Consider the following 14,320-nt stretch of genomic DNA (forward strand, 5'->3'; position numbering starts at 1 on the left):
ACACGCAGGGGAGGGGCAGAGAGAGAGGGAGACACAGAGTCCGAAGTGGGCTCCGGGCTCCGAGCTGTCCGCACGGAGCCCCACGCGGGGCTTGAACTCAGGAACCACGAGATCCTGACCTGAGCCGAAGTCGGCCGCTTAACCAGCTGAGCCACCCAGGCACCACTGTCATTTCTTTATTCATTGGCTTAACAAATACTTACTGAGTGCCTCCTGCTCTCAGAGACAGCACTGGACGTGCCAGACGAAATCTCTGCCCGCAGTGGGCTCTCATTACGGAGGGGGGGAGCAGACCACACATAAGTAAACTGACGGATAAGACCATTTCAAATAATGAAAAGTAAAACGGGAAAGGGTAGAAAGTGGTGTGTATGTTGGTGGTGGCTACTTTAGATGGAGCGGTCAGTGACATCTGAGCTGGGAAGCAGTCAACCAAGCAATGCTGGGGAATGAGCATTCTGGACAGAGGGCACAGCAAGTGCAAAGGCCCTGAGGTGGCTGGAGTCTGGTGGGTAAGGAGACCTCAAAGGGTGTGCAGTGGCTTGATAACCTGGTAGGGCCTTGAAAGCCGGGCAGGAAGTTGGCATTTATTTAAAGTGCAGTGGGGAATCTCCAGAAGATTACAACAAGGGAGAGACTTATTCTGCGCAGTACTGAAGTCCTAGCCACAGCAATCAGACAAGAAAAAGAAAGAAAATAAAAGGCATCCGAATTGGGAAGGAAGAAGTAAAACTTTCACCGAGTATGGCTCAGGCAGCAGAGCGACCGGGAGCCCCTTGTTCAACGGGTGGATCCCAGACTCTGCTCTCATCTGCGGCATCAGCTACTGGGGGAGGGGAGGGGCAGGGGGTGGGCAGCCTGGGGATGTGCATTTTAACCAGCACGTAACAGATTTGAGAACCACTGCTTCAGGTTCAGGGTCTTCACGTGGAAATTAACCAAGGGGTCAGCAGACGGAACTCAAGGGGCCGCAAGAGTTCGGGTAGCAAAATCCTACGTCTCTTCTCTCCCAGCCTCTAACTGGCAGCCTGCGTTTCCCTCCTAGCCACACCTGGGGCTTTGTCGCCAGCTGGAGTCACAGAATTTTCACAACACATTACAGGGCGTGTAGAGATCTTGAAAAGACCCCTTTCTCCTCGCTGCTTTGAAGTCGTGGGAGTTATTAGATCTTGTTATTTCATGCATTAATAAAGAGGCGCGTAGGTTAATATCCTACATCTGACTTTTTAAAAACTTGTCCTGATACCTCCGTCTCAAAATAATTAGCTTGCTTTGCAATTCTGTGTGTGTTTGTTTTGTGCATTTAAAAATGTTATTCAGAGAAAGAGTCCTTAGGTTTTGTCAGATGCCATAGGGGTCCGCGGCCCAGAAAAGGTGCAGAACGCCTGCAGAGAGCTGGGGGGGGGGTGGGGGCCCAGGCAGAGCCGGATGCCCCTCCTGACTCCCTTTGCCAATGCCGAGGGACCTTGGGCAAATTGCTTTCCTCCTCTGTGCCTCCGTGTCCTTACCTGGAAGATAGCACCTATCTCGAATGCTCGTTGGAAGGAACCAGCCAGGCCACCCAGGGGCACCAGCCCGTGCCCTTTCTTCCACTGGCGCGTAGGACTTTGAGGCCAGCTGGGCTTGTTGAACAGGGAGTGGGGAGCCAGGCTGGCTGAGCTCTGACTCCCAGCTCCATCACCTGGGCTGGGCAATTAACCTCTGTGTGCCTCGGTTTCCCCTCCATAACTTGGAGGTAATAATGGCACCTAGGTCATAAGGTGTTGCGGGGATGAAATGAGTTTCTATGTGCCAAGGGCCCAGCACGGCGCTTGGCATTGTCTGGGGGATGTATAAGATGGTCATTATTGGTTGTGTCTCACCCCTCAGGTTACGTTTGGGGTTCCCGGAGGGCCGGACCCGAGTCCTGCTCTCCTCTGCATCCCCCATAGTACCTGACACAGAGTCTGGGTTTAGGAAATGTGTCTGCTGCAGTGAGTGCTACTTTTCACGTGAGTTAAGGGAGAAGGGACACTTTTTCTAGAGGTCAGGATCATGGAGGGCAAGTCGGATGCCCCCACGGCCATAGTGGACCCCGGATTCAGCAAGGGGGCCACAAGGAGGCAAGGACAAAGGGCTAGAGCACACGTCATCTTGGGGTCCTGGGCAAATAATGAATCCAGATAATCCAGTTGATAGTATCTCCCCACCACCCGCTCAGCCTGGCTTTGTCAGGCTTGAGCCAGATGAGTTTTTTTCCGCTGCTTTCCAAGCCTCAGTGTTCTCATCTGTTGAATGGGGACAGCTAGCGTGCATTGGGGCCCGCCATGAGCTAAGCCTTGGTTATGCCTCTTTCCATGCCCCGTTTGATTCTCACAACCACTCTCTGAGGCCACTGGGGAGACTGCGGCTCAGAGAGGTGAAGTAACTTGCCCAAGGTCACACAGCAAGTCAGCAGCACAGCTGGGGCTTGCCTGGGTGGTCTGGCTCCCAGGCCATGCCTTAAGCCCTGGGCACATCACCATCCCACAGCAGAGAAGTGTTTCTCTTCTTTCCTCCCCTCCGCAGGGACCAGCCCCACTTTATGTCCACAGAGGTGTTCTTTTTTTTTTTTTTTTAATGTTTTTATTTATTTTTGAGACAGAGACAGAGCATGAGCAGGGGAGGGGCAGAGAGAGAGGGAGACACAGAATCCGAAGCAGGCTCCAGGCTCTGAGCTGTCAGCACAGAGCCCCCGACGTGGGACTCGAACTCGCGAGCCATGAGATCATGACCTGAGCCGAAGTCGGACGCTTAACCGACTGAGCCACCCAGGCGCCCCGGTGTTCCCATTTTTAAATGGTGGCATCTAATTCAAAATTAAAAAAAAAAATACCTCGTATACCAAGAGAGGAAGAGACACACAGAGGCAGACAGAGAGAGAGAAAACAACAACAACCCCCTCCCCCAAAAAAACAACAAAATCTCAGAAACTTGTTTTTAGGCCAGTCTGCAACTTCTGACTTAACCTGTTCCACTTCCTTTGCCTGCACGGCAGCCCCGTTTGGGGAGAAGGGGAGGCCCAGAGAGGTGAGAACATTTGCCCAAGACGATGGGGGGCCAGCGTGGGGCTGGGGGCCAGACCCCAACCTCGGCCTTCCAAGCTTTACCCACGACATTCCCCCTACCAGCCTCCTCCCCAGGCCCCAGCCCATGTGGGTCAGACCTTATTTTCAAGGCCGGCTCCTGGACTCTAAAGAGAAAGAAAACTCATTGCAGTCTGATGCTGAAGGCCAAGGTCAGCATGACACATCTCAAATGCTCAGTGACCGTCCCTGGATTCCAACAGAGCAGTTTCTAAAGGGCATGTCTGCCAGAGTCATTTTTAAATTGACGGGGACTAGAGCCTTGCAGAACTCTGGGGGCAACAAGGCATTGTCAGAAACCCTTCCAGTGATAATTTGTCCACTTGTGAGCTCGGAGGAGAAGGGCTCATTTCTCTGGGCCCAGCTTGTCAGCCTGATACACCCACACTTACTGAGGACCTACGGGGTACCAGAAACCAGACCAGGAGGCTTTGCAGCCATGGTCTCATTGAACTTGTCCAGAAAACGTGTTACGATTGGTGGTAGCATTGATTCCATTTTTTAGCCAAAGAGACTGAGGCTCAGGGAGATTAGATAAATGCCCAAGCTCAAATCCAGGCTTTTTGGACCCTCAAGTCCAGGCTCCTTCCCCCCCTAGCAAGGCATCTACCTGGAAGTGGTGGAGAGATTGCCTTCTTTGCAGAGGTCTGTCTGGGGGCCACAGCAGAGGCTGGGGTGGTCAGGGAAGGCTTCTTGGAGGAGGTGACCTTATATGAAGAAAGAAGGTGTATTAGTTTCTCATTGCTGTTGTGTGACAAATTAGCACAAACCTAATGACTGGAGGTCAGAATTCCAAATGAACCTTAGGGAGGCCAAAATCAATCCAGGCTAATGTCCCCATCTCAAGATCATAATCACATCTGCAAAGTCCCGTCTGTCCGTGTAAGATAACATAGTCACAGGTTGGGGAAATTAGGATGTGGGTATCTTTGCAGGCCATTATTCAGCTGACCCCAGGAGAGGACAGCACTTTGAGGGCCGGGGCCCATGCCTGAGGCACAGGAGGGTGTGGAATGTTCAGCAGGCAGCCGGGCTGAGGGGTTAGAGGTGGGAGGGGCTGATTAGGACCCACGCGTCAAGGGCACTGAATTCCGTGTTGGCGCATTTGAACTTCATCTTTTTTTTTTTTTTGAACTTCGTCTTCTAGAGCAGTGCCTTCCTCACACTTGGACGGCTGCGGATCTGGTGAAAATGCACACACCTTGAGTCAGTAGGTCTGGGTGGGGTCTGAGAATCCTCATTTATCACAGGCTCCCGGGGGCTGCAGCTGCTGCTGGTAGGCTAGCGAGGCTTTAGAAAAGGATGGCTCTAGAAAAGATGGTGATGCAGAAAACAGTCTCCGCGCCCCCCCCCCCCCAGGCTCCGTGTTTCCAGAGCATCACCCCGGTTGGCATTTGAATGGCATTCTCTTCCCAAACTCTGTGTCACCCAACATTTTTGCACGCCTTCTGAGAGCGGCCACTGAGGATGGTCACCATGACCTCCGGTCCAAACCTGAAAGGTTCTGTCTGACTCATCGAAGGAAGATTCCCAGTGTCGTGACTCTGGCAACTCACTAGCCTTCTCAGGCCTTCGTGGAAAGGATGTGGGCTGGGGCGGACAAGATGACTCTCGGGAACAGCTCTCAGATCTGTGCTCTTGAGTCCCTTGTAACAATGTGGGCATATTTTTAGAGCTGAATTGTCTCTCCTTTTAATCTAACTCTTTGAAAATTGGCACCTTCATGTGTGGGGTGGCGTGGTATTTGCTGGAACTTCCCCTGTCCCTGAGCAAGGGGACAGCTGAGGCTTTGCTGGATAGTTCACTCCTACATGGAGATATATCAGCGAGGACCATGCAGGGTCTTAAAATGTTGCTTCGCTGCAGAGCGTCAGGGACAGAAATGGCTTTAGACCTTGTTGCACAGGGGGCTGTAAACTCAAAGGCTCAAGAGAGCTAGACGGGAGCCAACGGTGATGGGCACTGCGGAGGGTCTGTGCTGACTCAGAAGTACGTGTCCTGTTTGAGGGGGAGCAGCCCCAGCTCAGCCCCGCAGCCCTTGTATGAGGATGCGGGTCCGGCGCGGCTGTACCCACCCGTCTTGCAAGCGAATCCAGAAACCTGGGTGAAATTTTATGTGAAGGCTCCTATTTTTAAATGTTGATAATGAATTCAGATATTTTTAAAATACTGTGTGGGCCAAACAAGACATTTTTGTGGGCTGGATTCGGCCTGTTGGCAGCTTGTTGGAGCATCCACTTGTTTCACCGGGAGGGAAACTGAGGCCCGCAGAGGCACCTTCGGAAGGCCCCACGGCGCCGGCTGGAACTCAGGGCTGCTGACCCGCGGTGCAGTCACCTTCCTGTGGTCTTTTGGCCGCTCTTCTTCGGGGAAGCCCCTTTCCAGGCCCCTCCCCCAAACCTCATTCCCTGCACCTCTCAGAGGGTCACCCTGCTTCCCAGTCTCACAACAGCAAGCAGCCTGGCAGGTGGAAGCTCCCCGCCCCCCCACCCCGCCACCACCACCACCACCGCTGCCCCCAATCTGCCCTCAGCCTGCTTTGTGCCATGGGCATGTCCTAAGTCCTCACTGGGCTAACTTCTCATCTGCAGATGGAGGGCTCAGCGACCCCTGGAGTCTGTCCCGAGGCCTCTGGCCTTCTCCTCCCAGCCCCTGAGCATCCCCGAGCCTGAGCGTATTGACATGTCGCAAACAGCAGCTGTCATGAAGCCGTTTGCAGCCTCAGAGGTCCTGGCCTGCGTCATTTACACGATTTCACATGCTGGGTCTCAGGGGGCGTGTCGCCGAGCCCGGAGCCAGCAGCCACTGCGCCATACCTTATTGATTTGACATATTAGACTGATGGATTTGGGGAGGGGGGGGGGATGTTTTCTCTTGAAATGCCGTGGTGCCTTGGGATTTCATCTGATTTTGCAACAATTCCCCTCTGCTCCCCAGAAGGGTTTTATTTGTCCAGTGACTGAGATGTGCCGGTTCTAGGCTGCCTACTCCTTGGTCACATCCTACGGGACTAACAATGACGATGACAATAATAGTAACAGCTCACGCTTATATAACACCTGCTGTGCGCCAGGCACTGCCCTAAGCACTTTGCTCATCAATTTACTCGCTTTGTCCTCACTTTGCCTGCAAACTGGGTGCTATATCTATCCCCGATTTTCCAGCGAGAAAACCGGTCCGGGGCGGGGGGGGGAGCACGTCACTTGCCCAAGCGTCCCAGGCAGTGCCTGGCAGAGCCGGGGATCAACCCCGGTGGCCCAGCCCCAGGCCGTGATCTTCACACTTGTTGCCCCGCCCCCACTTATTATTATTCTAATGGCCCATAATTATACTTAGCGGGAAGCGACGGTAACACTTAGCTCTTTTGAATACTTCCCAAGTGTCAGGCTTGCGCGATTTATAGATAGTGTCTCACTTCATGCTCAGGACAAGCCTGTTATGCCCATGTCTCAAATGAGGAAACCGAGGGACAGAGTCGGATGAGGCCTCTGGCCAAGGCTGTAGATGCAACACATGGTTCCCACCCGTGATTTCCCACTCAGCCAGACGGGCCCTGGACACTATCTTGGCAAGGGAGGGACTGGGGCGAAAGGGAATTTGTTCTTGCAAACCCATCAATTCCATCAGTGGAGGGTCAGGGTTGATGTTATGAAGCTGTTTTTTTAAAAAGGCAGAAAGTGCAGCTAACGGGATCAGCTGTCACCCCACGGGCCCTGTACCTGACGAGAAGCCATTTCATTTCTTCTGCCCCGGGAGGTCACCGGTTCTCAGCTGCAAATCGAGCCTTGCGTGCCAAGTTTCAGAGACCCGACACGATCATCTGTGTGATCACTGAGGCTTTCCGGGCGTCACCAAGGCAAGACCCCACCGTCCCGGCCAGAGGCTGCCCGCCCACTGTCCTTTCTGACTTCCTTTAGTCACACGCGTGTGCCTCCGTAACACGAGTCGTGACGAGCACCGATCGCCAGCCAGGCCCTGTGTGGCGGTCCCAATGTTTTGTCATTCGAGTTCTACCTTCTCTCTATCTCTGTGTGCCAGACGCCAACATCTGCCGGCTGGCATGGGCTCTGTCTTTTTCTGAAGTCGACTCGCTTTCTTGTACAAACATTCGGAAGGGAACTTTGGATCAGTGGTGCTTACGCTTGAGGGTGCGTCAGCGTCACCTGGAGAGCTCGTTACAACATACATGGGTCTGGAGGCCCAAGGGTTAGCATCCCCTGTTCCTGTGTGCCTGCTGCGGGTTGGGGAATGCTGGCTTAGATCGCTGCTCTAATTGGACCCTTTGCCACAAAACGCGATGTGTAAGGGAGGGCCCCTGCAGGAATCGGAATCCCCCAGATGGTTCAAACGAAGGCGCTTTAATGAAAAAGTCCACATAGAGGCACGGGAAGGGCTAAGAGCATCTGAGGCCCCCAAAAGCTGGCAACAGAGGGGAGCTGTTAGCTCCAGCCTTGGCGGGGGGAGGAGAAAGGGTGGGAACAGTGTGAAAGCCGCAGATGCTTGGATCCCACAAACTTGGGATGGAGCCTCTGCCAGAGAAGGGGCTCCAGGCAGGGAGCAGGGCAGAGAGAAAACAATCAGACCTTCCTCCTCCCACCCTCTGATTTCTAGCTGGTGCTCCTCACTGCTCAGCCAGAGGGCTGGGGAGTCTGGGGGTGCAGTCCCAAGGAGTCAGGCCCCTGAGGCCCAGAGCCGGGCACAGAAGGGCGGAGAGCAGTGGCTGGGGGAGGGCGGGAGAGGAGCGGGGCTGAAGGAGATTGTCAAAATGTCCTTCAAGTCTGCCTGGGACCTGCTGAAGATTCTGTGAGCCCTCTCCCAGTTTTAAATAATTAACAAGGGGTAGAAAGGTGTTAAGGACACATTAGCACCAAACAGAGGCTCTTTTGATCGAGGTGATAGGATTTATAAAAATAGCAGAGAAGTGAATAGCTTTTTCACTTTTTGACTCAGACAATTCAGTGTTGTGGTTAGTGTAACGCCACCTCTCCCCTGGGGGGAAACACAGGCGTGGAGATGGCACCCCCCAGTGTTAACTCACTTGGGGTACTTAGCAGCTCACATCAGGCATCCGTTGGGGGGTTGCAGCTGGGGGAGGACGGGGATGTCAACCCCCTAGTCCAGCAGGCGCGTGACGGTTGGAGGGTGGATAGGCACTGGAGCAGAGTGGTCCGCGTGCTGGCAGGTGGCAGGGGCCGCTGGGCTCCCATGGTGTTTGTCGCCTTCACGGCTCTCTGCCCTGCCCCTCCCCTTGAGTATTCATGTTCCCGTGGATCAACCTCCTCCCCTTTTCTCTCTTGCTCGACGTACTTTGCACGAGCATGTCAACCGCTCTCGGGCTACCGTCTCTTTGGCAATCAGAGTAGACATTTATTGCGTACCCATGATTTGCCAAGGTCCGCACCCCTCCGCCTGAGCTCCAGCTACCCCCTGGACATCCCGTTGGAGGTCCTGCAGTGGATGTGGAACCTCATTGTCTGCCTGCTTTAGCGTTACCTCATTCTCCGTGAAAAGCATCCCATCTGCTCAGCTGCCCAGGCGGGACACGTGGCCCCACCATGGTCAGAGCCCACAGAGCCCGTGCCTCAGGAGTTATCAGGTTTTCCACTTGTCCTCACCCCTAAGGTTGCCATGGCAGACCCCCCCCCCCATCCTTCTAGAGAGGGCCTCCTGACAGGTGTCCTCTCCTTGCTAAGACCCTTAGGTCCCCACTTGCCTCAGCAGCATGGGCCAAGCCCACCTTCCACGGCCTGGCTTCTGGCATCCTCAAGACGTATCTGCTCTTCCTTGAGACCTCCTTCCCCCGACATCTGGTGGCCAGCTGGCCTCAGGATCGCTGAGGACTGAAATCCACTCTCTCCCCCATCCCACTCAGTGGCCACCCCCTTGCAAGAACTCTGGCTCAGGAATTGTTTGGGATGCTGGAGAACGTGTAGATAAGAGCCATGGCCAGGGAACCCTGTGCTCTCAGACCCAGACGGGCCCCTCTGACCAGCCCAAGAGCAGGGAATGATATGATTTCAAGGTGGCTACTCTAGCCTTCCAGCTTATAGCCATGATGAATCCTGGAGTCAGAGAGGCCTGGGTTTGAACCCAGACTGTACCACTATCTGGCTGTGTAGACTAGTTGCTTAGTCCCTCCGAACCTAAGTTTACTCCTCTGTAAAAGATGAGAATTTTCTGAGAATTTTCTGTTTGTTTGCTTCATTCACTAAACAGTATACATTGGATGTCCTTAGGACATCCCCAGTGGAGGGAACAATCTTATAAAGGCAGAGATGTGCGAAGGACATGTTTGACAGGTTTGGAGAACAGAAAAGGTGAAGATCAGGACTCCTTGTTGTAAGTGATAGAAATTCCACCTCAAACTAGCTTAGGCAAAGACAAGGAATTCATTGGTTCACGTGATTGAAAGAACAAATGATGGGATGCTTCAGGCACAGCTGGATCCAGGGGCTCAAACAGTATCAGGCTCAAACTACCTCGTCAGGTTTTAGGAGGATGGGGGGAAGAACACATGTGAATGCTAGTATCTGAGATCAGATTTCCTAGAAGCAGACACCGAGGTGAGGATTCACGTTCAAGGCGTTTATAAAGGAAATGCCCCGGGGGAGAGTGGTAGGGAAACTGGGGGAGGCAGGGCAGGGAAATCAATCTGGAGAGAGTAAGAAGCCTAAGTAACCCTAGCCAGGCTTTGGGGATGCTAGTGCCTGGTTCTCCATGGTTAAACTTACTTATTTTCTAAGCATCTCAGCCCCTGACACCAACCTTACCTCTCAGCCTATCTGACAGAGCACAGCTGGATACTGTTGGGAAGGGAGGCGGGGGTAGGGGGTGGAGTGGGGTGGAAGCCTGGCCTGGGGCCCACGAGGGCAAAGATGAGAGCAACCCACCACCCCCCGGGAGAGTAGGGGTGCTTCGGGAGAGGCACTGAGTCAGTAAGCAGCACGGTGGTGAGGGGCGGCCTCCTCAAGCCACCAGGCCAACAGCAGCTGGAGGTGAAGGCTGCTGGGAGGGAGGCCAGGCCTCCGCGGGAGCTGCCGCCCTCCTGGCGAGGTGAGGCTCGCCCCACATCTCCTGCCTTCCTCCCTGCTGCCTCGGTGGGCCTCGGGCCAGAGAAAGGCCTCGGAGACTATGCGTGTGCCAAGCCAGGGGGTGTTTTAACAACATCCAGGCTGCCAGGAGCACATTATTCTCTTACAGAAATCCAAGGGATTGCCCAGGAGATGTGATATTTTTGTAGCCAAAGAAAAAAGGGGGGGGGGGGGAGAAAAAAAGAATTTCTCCACAGCTCTCAAAGCCCGTTGTGCTAGGAATGATAGTGGGTGTTTCAGAATCTGGATTCTTTGTCAGGGAGCAGATAAGGACCGAGAATTTTCTGTTTGTTTGCTTCATTCACTAAACAGTACATATTGGATGTCCTTAGGACATTCCCAGTGGAAGGAACAATCTTATAAAGGCTGAGATGTAGGAAGGACATGTTTGACAGGTTTGGAGAACAGAAAAGGTGAAGATCAGGATGCTTTGTTGTAAGTGATAGAAATTCCACCTCAAACTAGCTTAGGCAAAGACAAGGAATTCATTGGTTCATGTGATTGAAAGAACAAATGATGGGATGCTTCAGGCACGGCTGGATCCAGGGGCTCAAACAACGTCATAGGACACAATCTTCCTCTATCTCAGCTTTGCCTTCCTTGGCATTGTCTCTGCTCTCAGGAAGGCCCTTGCCACTTGGTGACTCAGTCAGTTTCATCCTTCCACTCCCCCAGGCTCAAACCCAGTAGAAAGGAATTTTCTCCACCAATAGGTCCGGCAAAAGTCCAGCGGCTGACTCTCATTGAACTGACTTGGGTCATATGTCCATCTCTGACTGGCCAGGCTTTGTCCATAGTCCCTTCTGTAAAGTGGGGCCTCGCTCACTGATTAGTGTGGTTTGGAAGGTAAGTCATGTGAGGTGTTACATTTTCCACTGCCCACCCTTTTGCTCAGAAATGATATCTGCTCCCACAATTGTATTTCTCCCTCTTGACTCTATCTCCTGCCTCGACCTCCCTCAAGCACTCCTGGGCTCCATTTCCAGGGGATCATGGCGGGGACATGTTCCGCCCATACAACAATGATACTATCGCACAAATTGAGCCCTCACTAGACGCTAAGCACAAGCTCTTTTCATTGCTGTGCAAATGCATCCTCACAGCATGACAGTAGTGTGAAATAGGCGTTATTTTTATCTTTGTTGTATAGGTAAAGAAACTGAGGCATAGAGAGGTTCACTCCGGAACCAATGACTAGAGTCATAGGGGTTATGAAGCTCTGACTGGCTACACAGGAGTCGTGTGCCCAATCATGGAGCCAGCTGCAATTGAATTGCACAGACTGAGAGAAGAAAGGGACTCCCCAGTGAAAGAATTGTAGTCAGAAGGGAGGGATAAAGTGGGAAAAACAGAGAATGCCCCCTAAACTAGGGGGCAAATGATGACAACCGAATTTTGGAAAAAACTGGGGGGGAAAGGGAGCTGTGGCGGCTCAGGGAATGCAAACATTTGAACAGCCAAACCACTGAAATCATAGAGGGGCAGCCGGCGTTCAGGAAGAGCTGGAACCAGGCACTCACGCTGTCATAAGGCTCAGGTTCTCAGGGCGCCTGGCTGGCGCAATTGGAAGAGCTTGCGAACCCCCCCCCCCCCCCCCCCCGTGAGTTCAAGCCCCACTTTGATCTTTTTTTTTTTTCTTAAACAAGTAAAATGACTGGGGCATCTGGGTGGCTCAGTCAATCGAGCCACCGATTTGGGCTCAGGTCAGGATCTCATGGTTCATGGGTTTGAGCCCCACGCGGGGCTCTGTGCTGACAGCTCAGAGCCTGGAGCCTGCTTCACATTCTGTGTCTCCCCCCCTCTCTCTCTCTCTGCCCCTGCCCTGTTCGGCTTTGTCTCGCTCTCAAAAGTAAATAAACATTAAAAATAAATAAGATTACTTAAATAAATCAACTTAAAAAAAAAAGGCTCACACCCCGATTTGAACCCCTCGCCGTCTACTTCGGTGCTTCCGAGCGCACGGATTGCTACAGGGCAGGACTTTGATTGGCCAATTCTAGGCCACGTGATCGAACCCGACCAATCGGCTCTGCCCAGGAAGACCGGGCCGCTTTAGGACACCGCGGGTCCTGGGGAGAGTCACGAGGTTGAAGCTGTGGCCACAGGAGTAGCAGTTTCTAGAAAAAAAAGTGGAGTAGGGTACAGGGCCGATAGAAATGTAGGGGTGCGCTCCTAGCTGCGGGTGACAGAGAACTTGGCCCCGAAAGCTTCGACGGTGGGGAAGCCCTCGGGGCTGGTGATTGGCCCGGTGGTGTCACCACTGCTCAGCAACTACAGCGGCAGCTTCATCTTAAGGCGGGTACCCTCCTGGCCATCAGGTGGCTCCCTGGCGCAGCCATCTACCAGGTGCGAAGAGAAAGTGTGACCGGGACGCAGGTTCCTCCCTCCCGTCAGAACGGGCCCACAGAGGGGTCGCACGCCACTGCCCTCCAGTGAGCGTCACCGGGGTGGGGGAGGGGGCGCTGGCCTCCACCAACTTAGGTTTGGGCACCTGCGCCAGGCCGGGTGCGGAGGACGGGAGGCCGTGATCAGCTGTGTCACGGGGACCCACCCTGGAACTGCGGCCCTTGCTCCAACAATCCGGACCCCCGCCGCGGGGCGTGGTGTGGAAGGTACATGGGGCAGGGTCACCCTGCGGCGTCCCTCGTCTCACGGCCGCTCTGCCTCTGTTGTGCAGGGGTCCTGTGGCTGTCGGTGGTGTCCGAGGTGCTGTACATCCTCCTGCTGGTGGTCGGCTTCAGCCTCATGTGTCTCGAGCTCTTCCACTCCAGCAATGTCATCGACGGGCTCAAGCTCAACGCCTTCGCAGCTGTCTTCACGGTGCTGTCCGGTAAGGCGGAGGGCCTCTGGCGGTGGGGCCTAACCCTGGACCTCCGGCAGAGCGGAACGTGGGTGCTGGAGCCGCCCCCGGGCCGAGTCACCGGGTGACCTTGCGCCCATCACTCCGCTGCTCTGAGCCTCCGCGTTACGGTTTTAAAATGGGATTTGCGCGCTCGCGTACTCATTCAGTGGTTGTTGAATATCGTGTGCCAGGTACCGTGCTAACAATAAGGACTGGGGCTTTCCTAACGGAGGGACCGTTCCAGAGCCCGTGGAGTTTAACAGGTGTGGGAGAGAGAGGTGGGTTAGCCTGACGTGTATTTCAGGGATGACCACCCCACGCCCTCGGGACGGACTGTATTTGTGGGACAGGGCACAGGGAGGTGGTGTATTGGAATGAGTGGATGATGTTTTCTTCCATAGAGACATGAAGGGGGGGGCCCGTTTTGGGGTGGCCCGCACATCACTCATCTACTTTGGCTTATTTGCCTTTGAGACAAATGTGTGGAAGCTGGAGGGGAGCAAACACATCTAGAAGCTCAGCTACTAGTGTGGGGTGGGCAGAGATGGTGCGTAAAGGCCACAGAGCCAGGGGTTTTGGGGGCTTTAGGGGGAACAGGACGGTCAGGACATTATGACTCAGGGAGCCGGAGACAGAAGACTCCAAGAAAAGGCCGTTGGATTAGGTGGCCAGGAGCCCAGAGTTGGTTCAGCAGATCCAGGTCACGAGGGGTTAAGCAGGGAATGTGCCAGAAAGGAGTAAAAGGAGCCTCCAAACCATAACTTCAGGCAGCCTGACAGATAGAGTGGTGGCTTGGCTGTGCCAGACATCTGTTCCTAAAAAGCCAAGTGTAAATTGAATTTCTATAAATCTAATCCTATTCTTCATGCGTTGGAAGAAGCCTCTATTTAATGAAACCGAAACGAGGCACCTTTTGGTAAGGGACATAATCTCCCCCTAACTGAAGTATGTGTGTACAACAGAGGGGTCCCTCAAAGATTGAGAGCTGCATCCAAGAGATTACAGCACGCTCCGCAGATGAAAACACGCGTGACTTGGCGTTCTCAGGATGTGGAAATCTGACCATCACAGCAAAAGAAAGAAAAGAGAAATAGAGTGATCGTCATCGCCAAGGGTCGGTTTTGGTTCCTAGCTCTTGGGCCGCGGACGATTCTGGACCTGTGTGTCCTGTTTGGGGGTGGAGTGGGGATGGGCGGGGTGGGGCATGAGACTTGGAAAAAAACCGAAGAGTTTGCTTGACGGACAGCTTGGGGAAGACAGTGCAGATAGAGGGAACAGCATGG

At 53.8% G+C, this 14,320-nt stretch overlaps 1 protein-coding gene across 7 annotated transcripts in view; it reads left to right on the forward strand.

Moving 5' to 3' along the window:
• Positions 1-14,320, forward strand: part of GSG1L (GSG1 like) — a 203,993-nt gene that overhangs the window by 115,339 nt on the left and 74,334 nt on the right. For 5 of the 7 annotated variants that reach the window (XM_045460204.1, XM_045460196.1, XM_045460197.1 and 2 more), the window contains exon 3: positions 12,873-13,025. The exons of the other annotated variants lie outside the window; for them this stretch is intronic. In XM_045460204.1, coding sequence (XP_045316160.1) covers positions 12,873-13,025 — 153 coding nt within the window. The remainder of the gene's footprint in view (positions 1-12,872; positions 13,026-14,320) is intronic. 7 annotated transcript variants of the gene reach the window in all.

Source organism: Leopardus geoffroyi, chromosome E3 (assembly GCF_018350155.1).
Source record: "Leopardus geoffroyi isolate Oge1 chromosome E3, O.geoffroyi_Oge1_pat1.0, whole genome shotgun sequence".
Classification (NCBI taxonomy): Eukaryota; Metazoa; Chordata; class Mammalia; order Carnivora; family Felidae; genus Leopardus; species Leopardus geoffroyi.